This window comes from Nomascus leucogenys, chromosome 1a (assembly GCF_006542625.1).
Source record: "Nomascus leucogenys isolate Asia chromosome 1a, Asia_NLE_v1, whole genome shotgun sequence".
Taxonomy (NCBI): Eukaryota; Metazoa; Chordata; class Mammalia; order Primates; family Hylobatidae; genus Nomascus; species Nomascus leucogenys.
In genome coordinates, this window is record NC_044381.1 from 75,308,614 (window position 1) to 75,330,682 (window position 22,069).

At 37.9% G+C, this 22,069-nt stretch overlaps 1 protein-coding gene and 1 pseudogene across 7 annotated transcripts in view; both read left to right on the forward strand.

Annotated features, from left to right (window-relative positions):
• KIAA0586 (KIAA0586 ortholog) overlaps positions 1 to 22,069 on the forward strand; it is a 122,194-nt gene that overhangs the window by 18,303 nt on the left and 81,822 nt on the right. For all 7 annotated transcript variants that reach the window (XR_004029700.1, XM_030811311.1, XM_030811318.1 and 4 more), the window contains exons 7-15: positions 2,677 to 2,830; positions 5,026 to 5,193; positions 8,113 to 8,236; positions 11,055 to 11,187; positions 12,154 to 12,374; positions 12,868 to 12,940; positions 14,236 to 14,463; positions 16,715 to 16,889; positions 21,582 to 21,776. Coding sequence is in view for 6 of the 7 variants with exons in the window: in XM_030811311.1 (XP_030667171.1) it covers positions 2,677 to 2,830; positions 5,026 to 5,193; positions 8,113 to 8,236; positions 11,055 to 11,187; positions 12,154 to 12,374; positions 12,868 to 12,940; positions 14,236 to 14,463; positions 16,715 to 16,889; positions 21,582 to 21,776 (1,471 nt within the window). In the remaining variant the exon portion in view is untranslated. The remainder of the gene's footprint in view (positions 1 to 2,676; positions 2,831 to 5,025; positions 5,194 to 8,112; positions 8,237 to 11,054; positions 11,188 to 12,153; positions 12,375 to 12,867; positions 12,941 to 14,235; positions 14,464 to 16,714; positions 16,890 to 21,581; positions 21,777 to 22,069) is intronic.
• LOC100605227 lies at positions 19,678 to 19,908 on the forward strand (annotated as a pseudogene).

The window sequence follows — 22,069 nt, forward strand, 5'->3', positions numbered from 1 at the left end:
TTTTCAGTAGAGACAGGTTTCTACCATGTTGGCCAGACCAGTCTCGAACTCATGGCCTCAGGTGATCCACCCATCTTGGCCTCCCAAAGTGCTGGAATTACAGACATGAGCCACCGTGCTTGGCCTATTTTGGAATTTCTAACTCCTAGAACACTACTTAGCACTCAGTAAACTTTTTTTTTTTTTTTTTTTTTTTGAGTGAGTGAGGGAATGATCAGCATTGTAAATGTGTTGGTTTTAATTTCCTTTTTTTCTAATTAATATGAAATTTATTTATTTTTTTGAGATGGAGTTTCGCTCTTATCGCCCAAGCTGGAGTGCAGTGGCACGATCTCAGTTCACTGCAGCCTCCGCCTCCCAGGTTCAAGCGATTCTCCTGCCTCAGCCTCCCGAGTAGCTGGGATTACAGACGCCCGCCACCATGCCCAGCTAACTTTTTATATTTTTAGTAGAGATGGGGTTTCACCATGTTGGCCAGGTTGGTCTCAAACTCCTGACTTCAGGTGATCCGCCTGCCTTGGCCTCCCAAAGTGCTGGGATTACAGGTGTGAGTCACCGCGCCTGGCCTACTGTGCATTTAAAAACTTAAAAAAATTAAAATATAACATTCAGGCCGGGCACGGTGGCTCATCCCTATAATCCCAGCACTTTGGGAGGCCGAGGTGGGTGGATCACTTGAGGTCAGGAGTTCAAGACCAGCCTGGCCAACATGGTGAAACCTCGTCTCTACCAAAAATACAAAAAATTAGCTGGGCATGATGGCACATGCCTGTAGTCCCAGCTACTCAGGAGGCTGAGGCAGGGAAGTCACTTGAATCTGGAAGGCGGAGGTTGCAGTGAGCTGAGATTGGGCCACTGTACTCCAGCCTGGGTGACAGAGCAAGACTCTATCTTGACAACAACAACAACAACAAATATATATATATATATATCTATAACTTAATGACTTTCTAAATTATATTTTTTTGTTAAGACAAAAATTCAGAAGAATGTACTAAAATAAGTTTTTATACTTAATATATCATCATAAAGTAGACATTAATTTGCTATAATTTTCAAGACTTAACAGGGTTTATCTTGAGCTTTTCATGTGGTCGAAGATAATATTTTATTGGAATGATTATATGCATACCAAGTAAAGTTTAGTAAGTACTCCCTGCATGACTAAAATTGAGTATGCAGCAAATTATCTAGTGAGAGACCAGGAATGAGTCTATAAACTATTAGTTTGTAGATAACTTTACTTCTTTAAGCCTCAATTTCTTTACCTAGAAAATATTTTCTGTTGTTCAGGATAAAATGAGATGACACATTTGAAAAGCACATTGATTCCTTAAGGAGAGGCTCCTATTTAGTCCTAAGTACTTACCTGCCATCATCCATCCTTCCATAACTAAATCTGTAACTTAATGACTTTCTAATTTTGGAAGAATGGAATCTGTGCTAATTTAGATGTCTTACTTATAAAGCTTATAATTACAGAGAGAGTTGAAGTTTTGGTTACATACTAGGTATATTAGTTGTTCAGTAAATGCTTAATGAAATGAAATTAGTTGAGTCTGTTTCATCTGTTTTATGTAGAGGGATCTCAACACACTTTTAGAAATTCTGTAAAACTATAAATTTTTTTAGGTTTTTCTTGGCCTGGCATAAAACTCTATTTTGATTATTACTGTATCATGCCTGTATCAAAGTATTTCATGTGCTCCATAAATATATACACCTACTATGTACCCACAAAAATTAAAACAATAAAACCCTCTTTTTTGAAACCAGTTTTACTAGTTAAGATACTTGCTCATTTCAGATATTTTATTTTATTTTATTTTATTTTATTTTTGAGATAGAGTCCCGCTCTGTCACCCAGGCTGGAGTGTAGTGGCACCATTTCGGCTCACTGCCACCTCCATGTCCCAGGTTCAATTGATTCTCCTGCCTCAGCCTCCTGAGTAGCTGGGATTACAGGCTCCCACCACCACACCCAGCTAATTTTTGTATTTTTAGGAGAGACGGGGTTTCACCATGTTGGCCAGACTGGCCTCGAACTCCTGACCTCAGGTGATCCCCTTGCCTTGGCCTCCCAAAGTGCTGGGATTACAGGCGTGAGCCACTGCACCTGGCCCCATTTCAGGTATTTTAATAAATAGTGCTGAAAACTATGTTGTCACTTTAGTTTCCATTTATATACAAATGCATATATTATTGCTGCTGCTAAGCATGGATATTTATTTGAGTACTCACTATCAATGATTTTCAAACCTTGACCTCAAACAAAATCCTACCATTTAGGATATAAAAGATGGGATGTTTTGGTTTAAAATTCTCTGATTCAAGTAGAGGTTTAGGGCGAGGGCCTCTCCTTCCTGGTCTTCTCTTAGCCGGCTGCAATGGCCCCTGAGCCATGTCTGTGGTAGAAAGGACGGCACTGAGGTTTAGAATGGTTAAGGAAAATAATTAAGGTCACACAGCAGAGTCAGACTTAGTCAGATCTTTGTGCTTCTACATCTTTCCAATGGCATTACTGCTGCTACCACAGTGGATAGTTGCAATGTAATATATATTTTTCACTGTTAAATGCAGTAAATTATGTTTACTCCTCTAATATTTCAATGTGTTTTATCATCTAACTCTTTCAAATGATATTTGAAAATAATAAAATAATCTTATTTCTTCTAGACTCATTTTATTAGTGCTGCACTCAAGACTAGTAGTTTTCAGCCTGTTAGTATGCCCTCCTCCAGAGCAGTGGAAAAGTATTCTGTAAAACCAGAACACCCTAATCTTGGTAGCTGTAATCCATCTTTATATAACACATTTGCTTCCAAACAAGGTAAAAATATGTAGTTCTCTATGAATTAAAAATGTCAGCTATGAATTTTCTTTGTGCTACATAAGCTGAAAACATATTTCCTGAGCAGTAGGAGTTTTTGTTTTATAAAACAATTTTTTTTTAAATGTTCTTTTTCTAAAATTTTCTTTCTCAGGCTACCTTGTCTTAGATAAAATGAGTTCTTTTTTTTACGTCAAGTAATTTTTAGGTTATTTTGAAATTTTTTAAAATTATGGATTATGTTCTTATCTGTGGTTTTAATTAATAATCCTCATAAATTATCAGAAGCACTTATAAATTTAGAAAAAATTTACTTATTTACTACAAAAATGCTTGTAAATAAATCAATTCTCCTGTTCTCTGACAAACTGCATATTTGCTCTTTCTTGATTCTGTCAGAGCAACTACCTGAGTACATTTTTAAACCATTTCTAAATATTTTCAGAATTAGTAATGCAAGTCTGCTTATCTTGATTGAATTTTAAAACTCTATAATAACAAAGGAATACATGGCTTACTTGTTAAAACTTGAGTATTTGAAATAAATGAATAAATGTTTTTCTAAGTTATTGATATTTGAATAATGAACTAAAGAAAATCGAGCGACTATCCCTTTAATGATGTACAGATCTATGTAGTACAATATTTTCAACACTTGATTTGTTAGACCAGTGTTGTATTACAGTCATTAAAGATTGCTCATGCTTATAAGGTGCTTTACATTTTGCAACAAATGAGTGGTCCTTACAAAACTGTTGTGCCCAGCACTTTGAGACGCCAAGGTGAGAGGATCACTTGAGTCCAGGAATTCGAGACCAACCTGGGACATATAGTGAGATCCTGTCTCTAAAAATAAAAATAAAAAAATTAGCCAGGTGTGGTGGCACATGCCTGTAGTCTCAGTTACTTTGGAGGCTGAGGTTGGAGGATTGCCTGAGCCCAGGAGGTAGAGGCTTCAGTGAGCTGTGATCATGCAACTGTACTCAAGCCTGGGTGACAGAGCAAGACCCTGTTTCAAAAACAAAAAAACAAACAACAACAACAACCAAGAACTGTTGTGAAGTAATATGAGTCCATTTTTAAGTTATGAAGAGAGGACAGTGAAGCACAGAACGGTGTGACTTGCCTGCTCAAGGTTACCTGACTTGGGAGGGAGGATGTCAGAGCTAGGGCCAGAACTCAGGTTTCAGTATGACCCAGCTGAGTGCCTTCTATAGCAGGGGACGCTTTTTTCATAACTCAATTCCAGAGAATTTCTTGCTTATAATTTTGTTTTTCTTAAACTTGAGTTTTCATGAAAAAGGTGTCCATTTTATTGATTGTAAATTGAATTTGTTTCTTTGTATATATAAGTTACAGTAACAAAAGAAAAAAATGAGTAAATTAAAAATTCAGTAAATTAAACTTTTAATTTTTCTATGCTTTTTCTTTTTTTTCTTTTTTATTTTTTATTATTATACTTTAGGTTTTAGGGTACATGTGCACAATGTGCAGGTTTGTTACATATGTATCCACGTGCCATGTTGATTTGCTGCACCCTTTTCTGTGCTTTTTCTTGGGCAAATATCATGTTTACATATTTGTAATTGTAGCATTTTATACAGCTTTTTTACTAGCACATAAAAAGATTTGCCATATTTTATATAGTTGTCTTCATAATTTTAACTTGTAATGACTAAATGGTGGCCTATTGAATAACTATTTTACAATCTACTTGACCATTATCCTGTTTCGGATACTCAGGCAGTTTTTAGGTTTTCATCTTCATAAATAATACTGTAATAAACATCATATTTAAAGCGCATTTTCTTTCTTTTATGTTATTTCTTTAGAATAATTTCATAAGAGTAAGATTACTAGGTTAACGTATATAAAACTTTAATTCTTCGTATACTTATTGCCAGATGGTTTATCAGTTTTCACTGCCATGAAAAGTATCTGGCCCTGCCAGTTTCACCACAGCTTCAATAGTTCTGAATATTATCATATAGATTCGTATTTACTAGATGTAAGTGTAAAATGTTTGTAGTCTTCATTTCTTTTGATTTTTAATGGGGTGAAGTTATTTCTCTACACATAATAATTTATCATTTATAATTTTGAATTTATTTTTAAAGTATAGGGAAGAGTAATATGCTATAGTTTTTAAAGCTTTTTAAAAGCAAGCTAATTTAAAAAAAAATTTTCTGTTAAAGCACCTTTAAAAGAAGTTGAAGATACGAGTTTTGATAAACAGAAATCTCCTTTGGAGACACCAGCACCTCGCAGATTTGCTCCTGTACCTGTTTCAAGGGATGATGAACTATCAAAGAGGGAAAATCTTTTGGAAGAAAAAGAAAATATGGAAGTGTCATGTCACAGAGGTAATAGAGACTTTTACTAGACCTATCCCAAATTAGGAAATTGTCATGAGATTTTCTGTGCCTAGTAGTAACTGAAGTGGGATCTCTATTTGTAATATTTTACTTTAAATGACACTTGCTGGGAAAATCAAGCTTCTTTAAATTCTTCGTAAAAGGGGTTGGAGGTATACATTTATAATTATTTTATCTCTTACAGGTTATTATTACTTAAACCTTTAATGAACAAGTTTTGTTAACTTTTTTTTTTTTTTTTTTTTTTTTTTTGAGACGGAGTCTTGCTCTGTTGCCCAGGCTGGAGTGCAGTGGCGTGATCTCGGCTCACTGCAAGCTCCGCCTCCCGGGTTCACTCCATTCTCCTGCCTCAGCCTCCCAATTAGCTGGGACTATGGGCACCCACCACCATACCTGGCTAAATTTTTTGTATTTTTAGTAGAGACAGGGTTTCACCGTGTTAGCCAGGATGGTCTCGATAAGTTTTGTTAATTTTTATTTATTTTTTGTGAGACAAAGTCTCACTCTGTCACCCAGACTGGAGTACAATGGCGTGATCATGGCTCACTACAGCCTCTACCTCCCCAGGCTCAGTAGATCTGCCCACTTCAGCCTCCTGAGTAGCTGGGGCTACAGGTGCATGCCACCACACCAGGCTAATTTTTGTATTTTTCATATAGATGGGGTTTCGCTATGTTTCTCAGGCTGGTCACAAACTGCTGGGCTCGAGCAATCTGCCTGCCTCAGCCTCCTAAAGTGCTGGGATTACAGATGTGAGCCACTGTGCCTGGCCAAGTTTTGTTATTAATAAATAAAAAACAATGCTTTGCTGAAGGTAAGGCTGATCATTTTTAGAGCATGCTTCCTCATATTGTTTTTAGGTGTGAATTTCAATAATAAAACGTAGAGAAACTTCACATTCATCACCATGTTCACTTGGAAAAAGTGCTAATATATGAACTTTTTTTGAGACGAAGTCTTGCTCTGTCACCCAGGCTGGAGTGCAGTGGCGCCATATCAGCTCACTGCAAACTCCTCCTCCTAGGTTCAAGCGATTCTCCTGCCTCAGCCTCCTGAGTAGCTGGGACTACAGGCACCCACCATCATGCCTGGCTAATTTTTTGTATTTTTAGTACAGATGGGGTTTCACTGTGTTAGCCAGGATGGTCTCGATCTCCTGACCTCATGATCCACTCGCCTTGGCCTCCCAAAGTGCTGTGATTACAGGCGTGAGCTACTGCGCCCGGCCTTATATGAACTTTTTTAACACAGGACAAGAACTTTTATAAGGGATATGTATTAACCAAATATCATATGTTCTCACTCATAAATGGGAGCTAAGCTATGATAATGCAAAGCCATAAGGATGACATAATGGACTTTGGGGACTTGTGGGGAAAGGGTGGGAAGGGGGTGAGGGATAAAAGACTACAAATTGGGTTCAGTGTATACTGCTCGGATGATGGGTGCACCAAAATCGCACAAATCACCAGTAAAAAACTTGCTCATGTAACCAAATACCACCTGTTCCCCAAAAATCTATGGAAATTAAAAAAAATTAAAAGAAAAATAGTATATTACAGAGTCTTAAAATGTACCCCTTCTAACAAAAGTAAAATATTAAACGAAACACTTTTATTCTTGGAATCATTTAAATGCATGCAAGTCTTATCTTAGACACTTTTTTTTTTTTTTTTTTTTTTTGAGACAGAGTCTTGCTCTGTCGCCCAGGCTGGAGTGCAGTGGCGCAATCTCGGTTCACTGCAAGCTCCGCCTCCCGGGTTCACGCTATTCTCCTGCCTCAGCCTCTCCGAGTAGCTGGGACTACAGGCGCCCGCCACCACTCCTGGCTAATTTTTTTGTATTTTTAGTAGAGACGGGGTTTCACCGTGGTCTCGATCTCCTGACCTCGTGATCCGCCCGCCTCGGCCTCCCAGAGTGCTGGGATTACAAGCGTGCGCCACCGTACCCGGCCATCTTAGACACATTTAAAGAATTTTAAGAAAGTCACAAGATAATAAAATCTTTAATAAAGAAGGCAACCTCACACCAAAAATTATTATGTAGTCTTACTACATACAAACAAGGCTAAAGGATAGATCCACTTATTGGTACTTTGAAGAAATAGATAAATCTCTTCTTTACTAAATTATAAAAGTCATCTATTTTACTGGACTTCGTGATGATGACACTTGTCAAATTCCTTTTTTCTGTGGTGGAAATAAATTTAGGGGTTTTTCTATGAATTCAAACTTTTACTTAATTGTTTATGTATTTTTTTGTAGACGTAAGGGTCTTGCTTTGTTGCCCAGGCTGGTCTCAAACTCCTGGCCTCAAGCAGTCCTGCTGCCTTGGCCTCCCAGAGTGCTGGGATTGCAGGCATGAGCCATTGCGTCTGGTTGTGGTATAGTTTTTATGAGGTATAAATATTTAGTTTTATTTGATGAGTGTATTTATGGCCTAAATTGTAGGCTACATTGTGGGCTATAAATTTTTTTTTTTTTTTTTTTTGAAATGGAGTTTTGCTCTTGTCGCCCAGGCTGGAGTGCGATGGCGGGATCTAGGGTCATTGCGACTTCCGTGTCCCAGGTTCAAGCAATTCTCCTGCCTCGCCTCCCAAGTAGCTCAGATTACAGGCATGCACCACCATACCCAGCTAATTTTTTCTATTTTTAGTAGAGACGGGGTTTCTCCATGTTGGTCAGGCTGGTCTCGAACTCCCAACCTCAGATGATCCACCCACCACCTCAGCCGCCCAGTGTGCTGGGATTACAGGCGTGAACCACTGCGCCCGGCTTGTAGGCTATAAATTGAGTAGATAATCATCATAAGAAGCTAACTTAGGCCAGAATACAAATATATGAGATATTATATACAAGAGAAATGAATTGGTATTTGGAAAATGATACTATATCTCTTCTATTTCAGGAAATGTAAGACTATTGGAACAAATTTTGAATAATAATGATTCTTTGACAAGAAAAAGTGAATCATCAAACACCACTTCACTAACTAGGTCAAAAATAGGATGGACTCCTGAGAAAACAAACAGGTAAAAACAAGAGGTTGGAATGAAAACTAGATTGAAAAGAGCTTTGTTCAGATTTTTCAAATTTCTTTGGGACTTTTAATCAATTATAGCATTGCTTCTTAAATTTATCTTAGATGTAGTTACTATTTTTGATGCTAATATATCTTCCCCCTTTCTGTAATATAGCTATGAAATGAATATCTCATTTTTTCAAAATGCAGATTATTAATTTCTAATGTATGGATTATTCATTTCTGATTAAATGATATCTAGGATTTGTTTCAAAAATAATCCAAGATAGGGTAGGGGCAAGTAGGTTGAGAGTATAGATAAAATGAGGCTAGCCAAAAGTTAATGATTGTTGTAGTTAAATATTGGGTGTATGAGGTTCATTTTAGTATTTTCTCTATTTTTGTGTATGTTTGAAATTTTACATAATAAAAAGTTTTTAAAAAATCAAGTCTGGGCCATGATAATTATATTTATCTTCAACATCTTGAAAACTACAGTAATAAGAACTAGAGGAGCCATATGTTGAGTAATTTTATGTGGAGATATTGTAAATTATAGTCTATTTACATTTAATGTAATTACTGATAAGGTAGGATTTATGTCTACCATGTTGCTTTCTATATGCCTTAGGTCTTTTAGTTCACTGTTCCTCCCTTAGTGCCTTCTTTTGTATTAGACATTTTCTAGTTGTACCATTTTAATTCTTTTGTCATTTTCTCTACTATTATTGAGTTATTTTCTTAGTGGTCACTCTAGGAATTACAATTAACATATTAATTTAAAGTAATCTAATTTGGATTAATAGTGATTTAATTTCAATATTATTCAGAAACTTTGCTCCAGTAAAGCCTTGTTCCCTCCCCTTTTCTTCTATTATTATCATACAAATTACATCTTAATACATTATAAGCTCATCTGTGTAGTCTGATAATTATTACTTGATGCAGCTCTTTTAAATCAGATAGGAAAAGAAAAGAGATATGAACAAAAATACATATACTGGCTTTTATATTCACCTATATAGTTCATCTTTAACAGTACTCTGTTTCTTCATATGGATTCAAGTTAGCCCAGTGTCGTTTTATTCCACCCTGAAGGACTCCTGATAGTATTTCTTACAGGGTAGGTCTGTTAGCAGTGAATTTTCTCAGTTTTTGTTTATCTGGTACTGTCTTAATTTCTTTCTCACTTTTTTGTTGTCATTTAAACAGACATTTGGTTTCTCATAGTTGTGGAAGCTGGAAGTTCAAGATCAAGGTGCTGGCCGGGTTGGTTTCTTTTGAGGCCTTTCTTCTTGACTTGCAGGTGGCCTCCCTCTTGCTGTCTCTTCACGTGGTCATCCCTCTCTGCACACACACCCCTGGTGTCCCCTCCTTCACTTTTGAAGAATAGTTTTGCTACATATAGAATTTTTGGTAGATGTTCTTTTTCTTTCAGCATTTTGAATATGTCACCTGACTGCCTTTTGGACTCTGTGGTTTCTGATGAGGAGTTGTATGTTGGTGTGCTTGATGGTGTCCCACAGGTCTCTAAGACTTAATTTTTCTTTCCCCAATTATCCTCATAATCCTTTCTTCATAATCTCAATTAGGCTGTCTTAAAGTTTGTTGATTCTTTCTTCTGCCAACTCAAATATGGTGCTGAGCCCCTCTAGTGAATTAAACATTTCAGTTATTATATTTTTCAACTGCAGAATTTCTGTTTGCCTTTTAAAAAAATGTTTTCTATCTCTTTATTGATCATTCTATATTTGGCAAGACTTACCTTAGTCTGCTAATGATTGGAAAGAGATTTCCTTAACTGCCTTGAACTGATAAGTCTCCCTCTCTTTGCCATGGATTGTGTGTGTGTGTGTGCGTGCATGCACACGCATGTGTTAGAGCATGCCCCCAATGTCTGGCAGATTATGAGTCTGTTTTAGCCTTTCACTTCCTACTTGCACAGAGCCTCAAGGTCGGAAGTGAGTGATTAGGACCTTCCCAGGTCTCTCTTGGGCATGTACATATCCCTGTATGTGGACTAGAAGGCATGACCTTCTAGATTCCTAGGAATATGTTGGAGCTTTTCAAAACTCCACTTTGGACATCTTATTACCTAGATTTTTAACATTTGTTGACCACAGTCTTGTTTGCCCCAACTAGTGTCACTACCTCAGGCTGCTGAGATGTTAAACAATTGCCACTGTTTTTGAAAAATGCCCTGGGGATACTTTCTCACTGAGCTAGCAGTGAGTCAGGTCAAATAAAGACAAACACTATGAATGAGACTTTTAGGAGAGCCTGAAACCATTCTACTGTCTTTAGTGGTTGTGAGGCTGTTGGTTTTCCAGGCCGCCACAGAGTTGGGAATAGGGTCCCGAGAATGAGGCAAGTTAAAAAAATTCTATAAAGCTTGCTCGTCTTACTTAGAGTCAGCCATTTTTCTTGAATAAATGCTCCTGGGGTTCTTGCAAAGTCTCTAATTTCCAGAGGTTAGAAAAACTTGATTTTGATGATTTTTGCTAGGGTTCTCATTGTGCTTACAGAAAAGCAGATTTTCAGAAGTTCTTACTCCACCAATCTGGAAGTGCTTTTGGATGTTAGCTTCTTGAAAGCATAACCTTTTCCTGCTCCTTTTCTGCTACATCTAAACTTTTCTGGTTAGATAATTTTGTCTCTTGTGATTTTCTGTGTTTCATTTGTTTAATCACATAACTGATTAATTCCATAGTTCAGTTTTAATAGGATACCATTTAGTAATATAGCTAAGACTGTATCAAAGATTTGTGTAGTGAAATGTTTACTGAATTTACAACAATTTAGGAAACTTTTTAAAACATCTTCTGTAGTGTTGAAACTCTGCCTTCTCAAAGATTTCCTTCCTGTGAAGAGCTAGGAACAACTAAAGTGACTATGCAGAAGTCTGATGATGTTCTTCATGACCTTGGCCAAAAGGAGAAAGAAACAAATAGCATGGTCCAGGTAAAGTGGGAATGGTCTTAAAATTAATGATTAATTAAGATAAAAATTAAAAAGGAATAAAAGTTATAAAGATAGAAATTAGGAGGAAGGATGAAGAAAAAGACATGTCAGCCACATCTGTTCCATTTATAAAATATTTCCAGAGGCCTTCACCAAGTGATTTCTACTTATCGCTTCTTGACCAGGACAGCCATGTAGCCACCTCTGGCTTCCCAGCTTCTGTTGGAAAGGGAGGAAGGGGAAAAGAGACCTGTGAATGAATGGACTTCATTTATCCAATCCACCATGTCTGCCATATCTTCCATACATAAAGAGCCAACTTGCTTATATTTTATTTTATTTTAGCATTCTTCAGCAGAGAGAGAGCTATTATTGGTCACTGGACTGCTTAGCACTGCTGTGGATTTCCCACCTCTATTTTATTTAACACTCACATTAGTTTTTTTTCTTTTCTTTTCTTTTCTTTTTTCTTTTTTTTCTTTTTTTTTATTTTTTTGAGACAGTCTTGCTCTGTCGCCCAGGCTAGAGTGCAAGGGCACAATCTTGGCTCACTGCAAGCTCCACCTCCCGGTTCAAGCAATTCTTCTGCCTCAGCCTCCCGAGCAGCTGGGATTACAAGGGTGTGCCACCACACCTGGCTAATTTTTGTATTTTTAGTAGAGACAGGGTTTCACCATGTCGGCCAGGCTGGTCTTGAACTCCTGACCTCAAATGATCCACCTGCCTCGGCCTCCCGAAGTGTTGGGATTACAGGCGTGAGGCACCATGCCTGGCCCACATTAGTATTTCTAAATGGAGGAAAAACACTTTGATTGCCAAGTATTCTTTTGTAAGTCTTCAGTTTGACAAATTGAGTCCTTAGAATATATTGGTATAATGTATGGCCTCAACAATAGTGATAGCTGTTATTTTGATTAAAGGAATCAATGTGAGTTTAGTAACTTTCTGGTCTTTTTTTCTTTCAAGCCAAAAGAATCTCTGAGTATGTTGAAGCTTCCAGATCTTCCACAGAATTTTGCTAAGCTTCAAACAACCAATACAACAAGATCTGTATTGAAAGATGCTGAGAAGGTTTTGAGAGGAGTACAAAACAATAAAAAAGTACTTGAAGAAAACCTGGAAGCTATTATTCGTGCAAAAGATGGAGCTGCCATGTATTCGCTTATCAATGCTTTATCTACCAACAGGTAAGAGGATGTTGGCACCCAAGGTTATTTATGAGTCTGCCAGTTCCACTTTCTTCATAGTTTTTTTCTAAGCACTGTATTTTCCTATTAGTTTTAATATTTTTAAAAGGTTCTTTATTGACTTTGAAGATGTGGAACTTATTATAAAGTTGGAATTTGGATATATATATGGTGGTACTACTTTTTTCTGGTGGAAATTTTTCTTTTAATTTTTTCTTTCTTTGTACATACCTTCTTGGATCCACATGTGCTTTTCAAACATTTATCCTTCAAATATTTGATGAAAACTAATACCGTGAAAACAAATACCAAAGGTTTTTCCTTTTCAGATGAAGGATATTAGGCCCCCATTCTACTATCTTAATATCCTTTCCTTTTCAGATGAAGGATATTAGGATAGCAGGTTCACAACTAGATAAGAGTTAGATCTGATCCAAGTCCTGCTCAGGACAGTAAGTGCTAATTTAAGAAAATTCCTTTTTCTCTTTTATAGAGAGATATCAGAGAAAATTAGGATCAGAAAGACAGTGGATGAATGGATTAAAACCATTTCTGCAGAAATTCAGGTATGTCTTGGAAAAAAACTGAAAAGTGAATTCTCAGAAGATAATATTGATTCCAATTTATAGGCATTACATTTGTTCTCAAAATATTTCTTATATAAAAATCCACTTATTTTTAATTTAACTGTCACTCTTTATATTTACTTAGTAATAAGTTTAGCTTTGTTTAACAAGTATATTATCTCCAATTATATTCTGGCTCTTATTTGGCAAATTGTTGGACAAAAACTAAAAGATGAATAATCTGAAAGAAACTTTAGCAAAAGTGTTTGGAAAAAGAATTATACTTGCAAAGATATTTGAAGACAGTGGATTTAGGAGCATTGGCCCGCCAAAGTAAAAATACCAGAGTAATGCAAAGAGAAAAAAACCAACTAGATTTACTAAGTTTACAGAAGGCAGTTCCAGAGGGAAAAACAGCCTCTTTCTCACATCCACAACGGGCATGGTACATCTTCAAACATCCAGCATTGAAAAAGTCTGGGAGTTATCTTTCTTAGAGGGTCCATAATTTAAAGGAAATTTAAAAATTTTATACATTTGAGTGAGCGGGAACTAGGCAGGCTAAGCTGTTATTTTGTCCTGGGGTGCAAGATGTGTTTTTTTGACTGTAGATGTGCTTATATGCTACTTACAAGGGTAGCAAGGTGAAGCATCAGTACTGTTTCCTCAGCAATAAACACAGAAATATATTTTAAAACTTTGTTGTTGAAGAATATATATTTCTAATGAAGTTATGAAAAATTTATTTTAGGTACTATATGGTACACACACAAAAAAAAGTTGAACTAAGAGTCACAAGATTTGGAGTCTAGTTTTTGCTCTACAGCTAACTGGCAATGTATCTTACTCTTTTGCAATGAATCCCATGTAAAATATATTTGTTTAAACTTTCACATAATTTTAATTTATATTTATCTCAGAGTTTTGTTACAAAATTGTTTGCTTTTTTGAAACGTATTTTTAATTTTTTAAACTGTTAGCAAAATTCATATGGTTCAAACATCAAAAAGTGTAAGAAGGTTTGTAATGCAAAGTTGTCCTGCTACCCCTGCAACCCTTCTATTATTTCCCATTCCCCACTCCAAAAGATACTAGTCTTTTTAGGGTTTTGTTTATTTTTCCAGAGAATTTTGATTTTTATATAACCAATAAAGCCAATATCCTTTATTTTTAACGCATTTAAAACTGCTAAACTGTATTTATATAACAGCAAAAAATAAATTCTAATACTTTCTGATGTGAAAGCATTACTATTTGTAGATATTTTAAGTAATTTTAACTTTGGTTATGTTAAGGATGAACTGTCAAGAACAGATGATGAACAAAAAAGATTTGATCAGAACAATCAGAGAACCAAGAAAGGTCAGAATATGACTAAAGATATTAGAACCAACACACAAGATAAAACTGGAAACAAATCTGTAATCCCAAGAAAACATTCTGAAAAGCGAATGGAAGAGCATTTTAGAAGTCTACCTATGAGGGGCATGCCTGCTTCAGGTTTACAGAAAGAGAGAAAGGAAGTAAGATCCTAATCTATTCTTTTAACATAATTGTTGTGTTATAATTGATCATTTCCTTCAAGAGATAAATAATGAAGCGAATGTGAAGGTGTTTTAAAAATATGAAGGGCTATACAAATGTAAGCTATCTTTACACTATTGGTATTTAGGGCTTTGGATTTATAATGTGAAAAGCACTGAACAAAATAGATAGTTCCTTTCTTATGAGATCTCACACCCTGGCATCATCATTTTGTAGTTATAGCAGGTATAAAGGTATATCTAGGGATCATCTAGTCCAAAAACTAGATTCTCTGGTTTATGGTCCTCAAAATTGTGTTTCATTTGCGTGTGTGTGTATAGTTTATTTTTCAGTTTAACAAATGCATGTTTAGTGCCTAGTATAGGCAAGGCATGGTACTGTGTCTGGAATTGGTGGGTTCTTGGTCTCACTGACTTCAAGAATGAAGCCGCGGACCTTCGCGGTGAGCGTTACAGCTCTTAAGGCGGCGCATCTGGAGTTGTTCGTTCCTCCCAGTGGGCTCGTGGTCTTGCTGGCTTCAGGAGTGAAGCTGCAGACCTTTGCGGTGAGTGTTACAGCTCATAAAGGCAGTGTGGACCCAAAGAGTGAGCAGTAGCAAGATTTATTGCAAAGAGCGGAAGAACATAGCTTCCACAGTGTGGAAGGGGACCGGAACAGGTTGCCACTGCTGGCTTGGGCAGCCTGCTTTTATTCTCTTATCTGGCCCCACCCACATCCTGCTGATTGGTAGAGGCGAGTGGTCTGTTTTGACAGGGCCCTGATTGGTGCGTTTATAATCCCTGAGCTAGACATAAAGATTCTGCACGTCCCCACCAGAGTAGCTAGATACAGAGTGTCAATTGGTGTATTTACAATCCCTGAGCGAGACATAAAGGTTCTCCAAGGCCCCACCAGAGTAGGTAGATACAGTGTCGATTGGTGCATTCACAAACCCTGAGCTAGACACAGGGTGCTGATTGGTGTGTTTACAAACTTTGAGCTAGATACAGAGTGCCGATTGGTGTATTTACAATCCCTGAGCTAGACATAAAGGTTCTCCACATCCCCACCAGACTCAGGAGCCCAGCTGGCTTCACCCAGTGGATCCCACACCGGGGCTGCAGGTAGAGCTGCCTGCCAGTCCCGCACCGTGCACCCGCACTCCTCAGCCCTTGGGTGGTGATGGGACTGGGCGCAGTGCAGCAGGGGGTGGCGCTCTTCGGGGAGGCTGGGGCAGCACAGGAGCCCATGGAGGGGGTGGGAGGCTCAGGCATGGCGGGCTGCAGGTCCCGAGCCCTGCCCTGCAGGAAGGCAGCTAAGGCCCAGTGAGAAATCCAGCGCAGCCCCGGTGGGCTGGCACTGCTGGGGGACCCAGTACACCCTCCGCAGCCACTGGCCCGGGTGCTAAGCCCTTCATTGCCCGGGGCCGGCAGGGCCGGCCGACCCGGCCGGCTGCTCCGAGTAGGGGGCCCGCCAAGCCCACGCCCACCCAGAGCTCCAGCTGGCCCGCAAGCACTGCCCAGCCCCGGTTCCCACTCATGCCTCTCTCTCCACACCTCCCTGCAAGCTGAGGGAGCCGGCTCTGGCCTTGGCCAGCCCAGAAAGGGGCTCCCACAGTGCAGCGGTGGGCTGAAGGGCCCCTCAAGTGCCAGCCAAAGTGGGAGCCCAGGCAGAGGAGGCGCCGAGAGTGAGCGAGGGCTGTGAGGACGGCCAGCATGCTGTCACCTCTCAGTACTAGATGGTATGGAGGAAATTTTTTTTGACTGCTGTAACTAGGCTATAAGTTTCTAAGTGCCAAACATGGATTGTTGAGCAGATCAGTAAAGCATCTAATTCAATGCTTGTACTTAGTAGATGCTCAGTAAATGCTACCTTTCTGTGACATTTAGATTTCGGTTGAAGGTGGGTTCAGAAGTGTATGAAATTATTTAAAGGTTAAGGTTATTGTATTTTTATTGTACTGGAGTATAATAAATATGTAAAATGTGTTTAAATGTTTCTTGTTGGTGCTGAAAATATACTTAGTAATGTAAAAATTTTCATGTTTCTTAGGTGGATGATTTTTATATTTAAAGCTTTTCAAACTAATGCTTGAAACCTGTATCTAGAATTTAAAGGCTGTTGAAAATAGAGGTTATTTTTTACTTAATCATTCTTATTATAATACTTAAGCTAGCAAAAGGAGGCTTTAGAAAAATGAGATAAGTGATGACTGTTTTCATGGTGAGTTGAATAACTTTGTACACATAGGGGCTTTTGAAAGCAACCACAGTAATACAAGATGAAGATTATATGTTACAAGTCTATGGAAAGCCAGTTTATCAGGGCCATCGAAGCACTCTTAAAAAAGGACCATATCTCAGATTTAATTCTCCATCTCCTAAGTCCAGACCACAGAGACCAAAAGTAATAGAACGAGTTAAAGGTAAGGAATCTCATTTTTTATGTTTAATCTCATTTCTTAATAGTATCAGTTTAATATGTAAAGTTTCTTTTTGCTTTTTATTTATTGCTTATACCTGCCATTCAAATTATATAATGCTTGGGGATGGAAAAATAATTCCTCTTAGGAGAGGTAGGAAGAAACAGACCAACATGTTAAAAAAGACACAAGATAGGAATAATTGGGAAGAATTGTAGGATTAAATGGCATCTTCAGATAAAGCATCATAAAATTTTTATTTAGGAGAAAATGATTTAAAAAAAAATTTTTTTTTTTAGACAAGGTCTCACTGATCCCCCAGGCTGGAGTGCAGTGGCACAATCATGGTTCACTGCAGCCTCGACCTACTGGGCTCAAGCGATCCTCCCCTCTCAGCCTCCCAAGTAGCTGGGATGACAGGCGCACACTACCACGCCTGGCTAATTTTTTTGTATGTTTTGTAGACACAGGGTTTCACCACATTGCCCACACTGGGTGATGATGAATCTTGAGCATCTAAATTATAATCTAGGAAAGTAGACATTTCCCTGAAGACCTAGGTCCATTGTGAACAGAAAGATCAGCCATATTCTGTTTATTATAAAAGTGTTGATGAGCACTTTTGCAGTTTTGTTTTCAAAGAGACTTACGTAGAAAGGTGAAAACTTTTTTGTTGCTTTTGTGCACAACTGAAAACATCTTCATTTATCACTGTGTGTTTTGAGTCATATCTACTGTTTCACTGATACTGTGTATTTAAATACAACTTTTGGTTATATACTGAGTCTGTTGACTTTGGTTATGTATTATAGTTTCTCAGCTTCTACTTAGCAATCAGTAAGCTACAGCTAACAATATGTGATAACTAGTAGATACAAACCCATTTTCCTCTCTTATCCTTTCTAGAAGTTGGAGCTATGGTGGTTACTTTGGTTCCCTTTGCTTTCTAAAGGTTATGCAATCATATAGAGTGTCAGGTTATATAGAAATTTTACTAATTTAAAATAGAAAGCATATAGCTTATGGGTGATATTTATCCTAATGGATGATATTTACCATAAAGTTTTCTCTTATTTAGTGTAGTTTTGCTATTTTTTTTTTTTTTTTTTTTTTTTTTTTTTTGAGACAGAGTCTTGCTCTGTCGTCTGGGCTGGAGTGCAGTGGCACGATCTTGGCTCACTGCAACCTCCACCTCCCGGCTTCAAACAATTCTCCTGCCTCAGCCTCCCGAGTAGCTGGGATTACAGGCATGCACCACGATGCCCAGCTAAATTTTTTGTATTTTTAGTAGAGACAGGGTTTCGCCACGTTGGCCAGGCTGGTCTCCAACTCCTGACCTCAGGTGATCCACCTGCCTCAGCCTCCCAGAGTGCTGGGATTACAGGCGTGAGCCACTGTGCCTGGCCTAGTGTGGCTTTGCTATTAATTTATATGTGGGGTTTTGAAAGTCTTTGCAAAAAATAATTTGAGGTTTTAAAATGCTTTCAAATCCAAAAATAACTTTATTCAATAACCCTTTTAATGATCAGAAGTGATTAAGAGCCTGTATTAGTTCATTTTCACACTGCTATAAAGAACTACCTGAGACTGGGAAATTTATAAAGACAAGAAGGTGGAATTGACTCACAGTTCCACATCTCTGGGGAGGCCTCAGAAAACTTACAGTCATGGGGAAGGGAAGCAAGGCATGTCTCATATGGCAGCAGGAGAGATGGAGCAGAGAAAACCATGCCCTTTAAAACCATCATATCTCATGAGAATTCATTCACTATCACAAGAACAAATTAGGGGAAACTGCCCCCATGATCCAGTCATCTCCCACCAGGTCTCTCCCATGATGCATGGGAATCAATCTGAGATGAGATTTGGGTAGGGACACAGAGCCAAGCCATATCAGAACCTAAGGACTTATGCTTATCCTAGGGCCTCAGTACCTGCCATTTCCTCTGTCTGGAGAGCTCTTCATTCAGACACTTACATGGTTCACTCTCTCAATTCTTCTGTCTCCGCTCTTAGATGATAGCTCCTTAGAGAGCTCTACCCTGACCATTCTATTCAAAGAATTATCTCCTGTTCTTCTATATCTCCTCACTCTGCCATATTGTTCTTCATAGCACTTCGCATTTCCTGTGTTATATTTTTATTTATTATTTATTTTATTTGTCACTACTAGACTGTAAGCTCCATGAGTACAGTTGGTTTAGTCACCTCTGTATTCCTTGTGCGTGAAACAATGTTTAACACATATGAAATGCCGAACAAACATTTTAAATAAACATTCAAGAAAAATATTCATTCAATAGAATGAATGACTATCAGAGAACAAGATGAAAGAATACAGACATGGTATTACAATTTTTCTTCCTGGGATCATAAACAAAAGGAAACTATATTTAAAAGTCTGGATGTGTAGGTTGGGCACAGTGGCTCATGCCTGTAATCTCAGCACTTTGGGAGGCTGAGGCAGGAGGATTGCTTGAGACCAGCCTCAGCAACATAGCTAGATCCTGTCTCTACAATAAATTAAAAAAATTAGCAGGGCATGCCTGTAGTCCCAGCTACTTGGGAGCCTGAGGTGAAGGATCACTTCAGCACTTGAGTTTAGGAGTTCAAGGTTGCAGTGAGCTATGATAGTGCCACTGCACGCCAGCCTGGGTAACAGAGCAAGAACCTATCTCTAAAAAAAAAAAATTAGATACATTAAAAAATTAGATACATAAAAACACCTACACGTGAAGTGGAAGTGTAGGTGACAGTCTGAGACATCACCACCAACCTGGGCACTGGGGAGATGGCCAAGACTCACCCCAAGACCTTGCAGGACCTCACCTCGGTGGTGTAGACACCCCTGCAGCAGATGCAAGATAAATTTCAGACTATGTCTGACCAGATAATTGGGAGAATTGATGATATGAGTAGTCATATTGATGATCTGGAGAAGAACATCACAGACACCATGACACAGGTTGGGCTGGAAGAACTGGAAGGTGAAAACAAGATACCTGCCACACAAAAGAGTTGAGGGTTGTTAATAATTTATATAATGGAATCTGGAACATCATTTTTCTGAGCCAAGAGAAGATTGAATGGCTTTTTTCAGCTAACTACTGTGTGTAGACAGGTTTTATATTATAAAGTGTGCATTCTTATCACATACTATATAGTTAGTTTATAAAGCAGTTTACCCCCAGTTTCTTGAATGTGGTATCTTCACATCTTGGACCTTGGTCAGTTGTGCTATTAATTATTAAACACTAAAACTTTGGCAGTTCCTGCATTTAAAAAAAAAGCACCCACATGTTAAAAGTAAAAATGTAATGTCAGGAAATTATTTAGAAAATATTTTAGCCTCTTTTCCTTTGCCTGTTTACTTTATTCTTTTCTTTACTTTTTTGTGTGTGTGTTCCACAGACATTTATCCACTTCTCCAAAGAGACATAAAATCAAATTTTTAATTTTTTAAGATTTAGGATATAATGGCTATACGTGTATGTATACATCATAGAAACAGAAAAAAATGTACAGTAGTCCCCCCTTATTCATGGGGGATGTGTCCCAATACCCTCAATGGATGCCTGAAACTGTGGATAGTACCAAGCCCTAACATGTACTATGTTCTTTTAATCTGATAACTGAGATGGCAACTAAGTTATTAATGGGCAGGTAGTGTCTACAGTGTAGAGACCCTGGACAAAGGGATGATTCATGTCCTGGGCAGGATGGAGCAGGATGGCATGAGATTTTATTGCGCTACTCAGAACAGCGTACATTGTAAAACTTATGACAGCCGGGTGTGGTGGCATGCGTCTGTGGTCTTGGCTACTCAGGAGGCTAGGGTGGGAGGATCACTTGAGCCTGGGAGGCAGAGGTTACATTGAGCTGAGATCGCACCACTGCACTCCAGCCTGGGTAGAGTGAGACTCCATCTAAAAAAAATAATAAATAATTTTTAAAAACTTATGAATTGTTTATTTCTCAAATTTTCCATTTAATATTTTCCAGCCAAGGTTGATCCTGGGTAATTGAGACAGGGAAAAAGAAACCACAGATAACGAGAGACTACTATATAATGATATTAATTAGTAAGGTTTAAGTAAGTATAGAATTTGATTATCTGTACATAATTTAAAAAGATAAAGCTGGTTATTCAGAATTATGTTGTGTGTAAAGGTGTAATGAGAAAATGAAAACCATCAATTCCAAAAATGATCATTAACTTTTTCGTACCTATGGAAAAAAATTTAAAGAATTCAAACATTGTCGGAATATTCTTCAGAATCTTTATTTAACTTTTTTTTCTAGTTATTGTATCTATTTTATCATAGTAGCTGTGCAAGTTGCATGTCTATTCAGGGGCTGGCAACTGTGGCCTACACGTGAGCTGCCTGTTTTTATAAAGTTTCATTTGCCTCTAACTGTGTTCATTCATGTATATATTGTCCATGGCTTCTTTCATGATACAACAGCAGAACTGAGTCATTACAGCTGAGATAATGTGGCCTGCCAGACAAATATTTACTGTCTGGCCATTTAAGAAGTTGGCCACCTCTGGTCTATATATTACTTCTGTTTTGGGGCCTTGTAACTTTATATAGAATTAAGATTTTTCTGTGAAGAGCTGTTGTATTTCTAGATGTCTGGATAGTAGATATTCTAACAGTATTTTAAAATATCTGCCATTGATGATTATTATAGGCACTAAGGTAAAGTCAATAAGAACACAGACTGACTTCTATGCAACAAAACCTATGAAGATGGATTCTAAAATGAAACATTCCATTCCTGTGTTACCTCATGGCGATCAGCAGTATTTGTTCAGCCCAAGTAGAGAAATGCCTACTTTTTCAGGTACACTGGAAGGTCATCTGATTCCTATGGCAGTTCTTTTAGGTAAGAATCAACAAAATATGTGGGATGGATTTTTATTTATTTATTTGTTTGTTTGTTTGTTTATTAGAGATGGGATTTCACTATGTGGCTCAGGCTGGTCTGGAACTCCTGGACTCAAGCAGTCCTCCCACCCCACCCTCTCAAAGTGCTGGGATTACAGGCGTGAGCCACCATGCCCAGCCATTGAGTTTTAAATTCTTAGCAGTAGCAGAACTTACAAAATGGTACTAACATGATAGTCATCTACCTTTTCCTGTAAATGTTATTTGTTTTTGTGGGGAAGGCCTCACAAT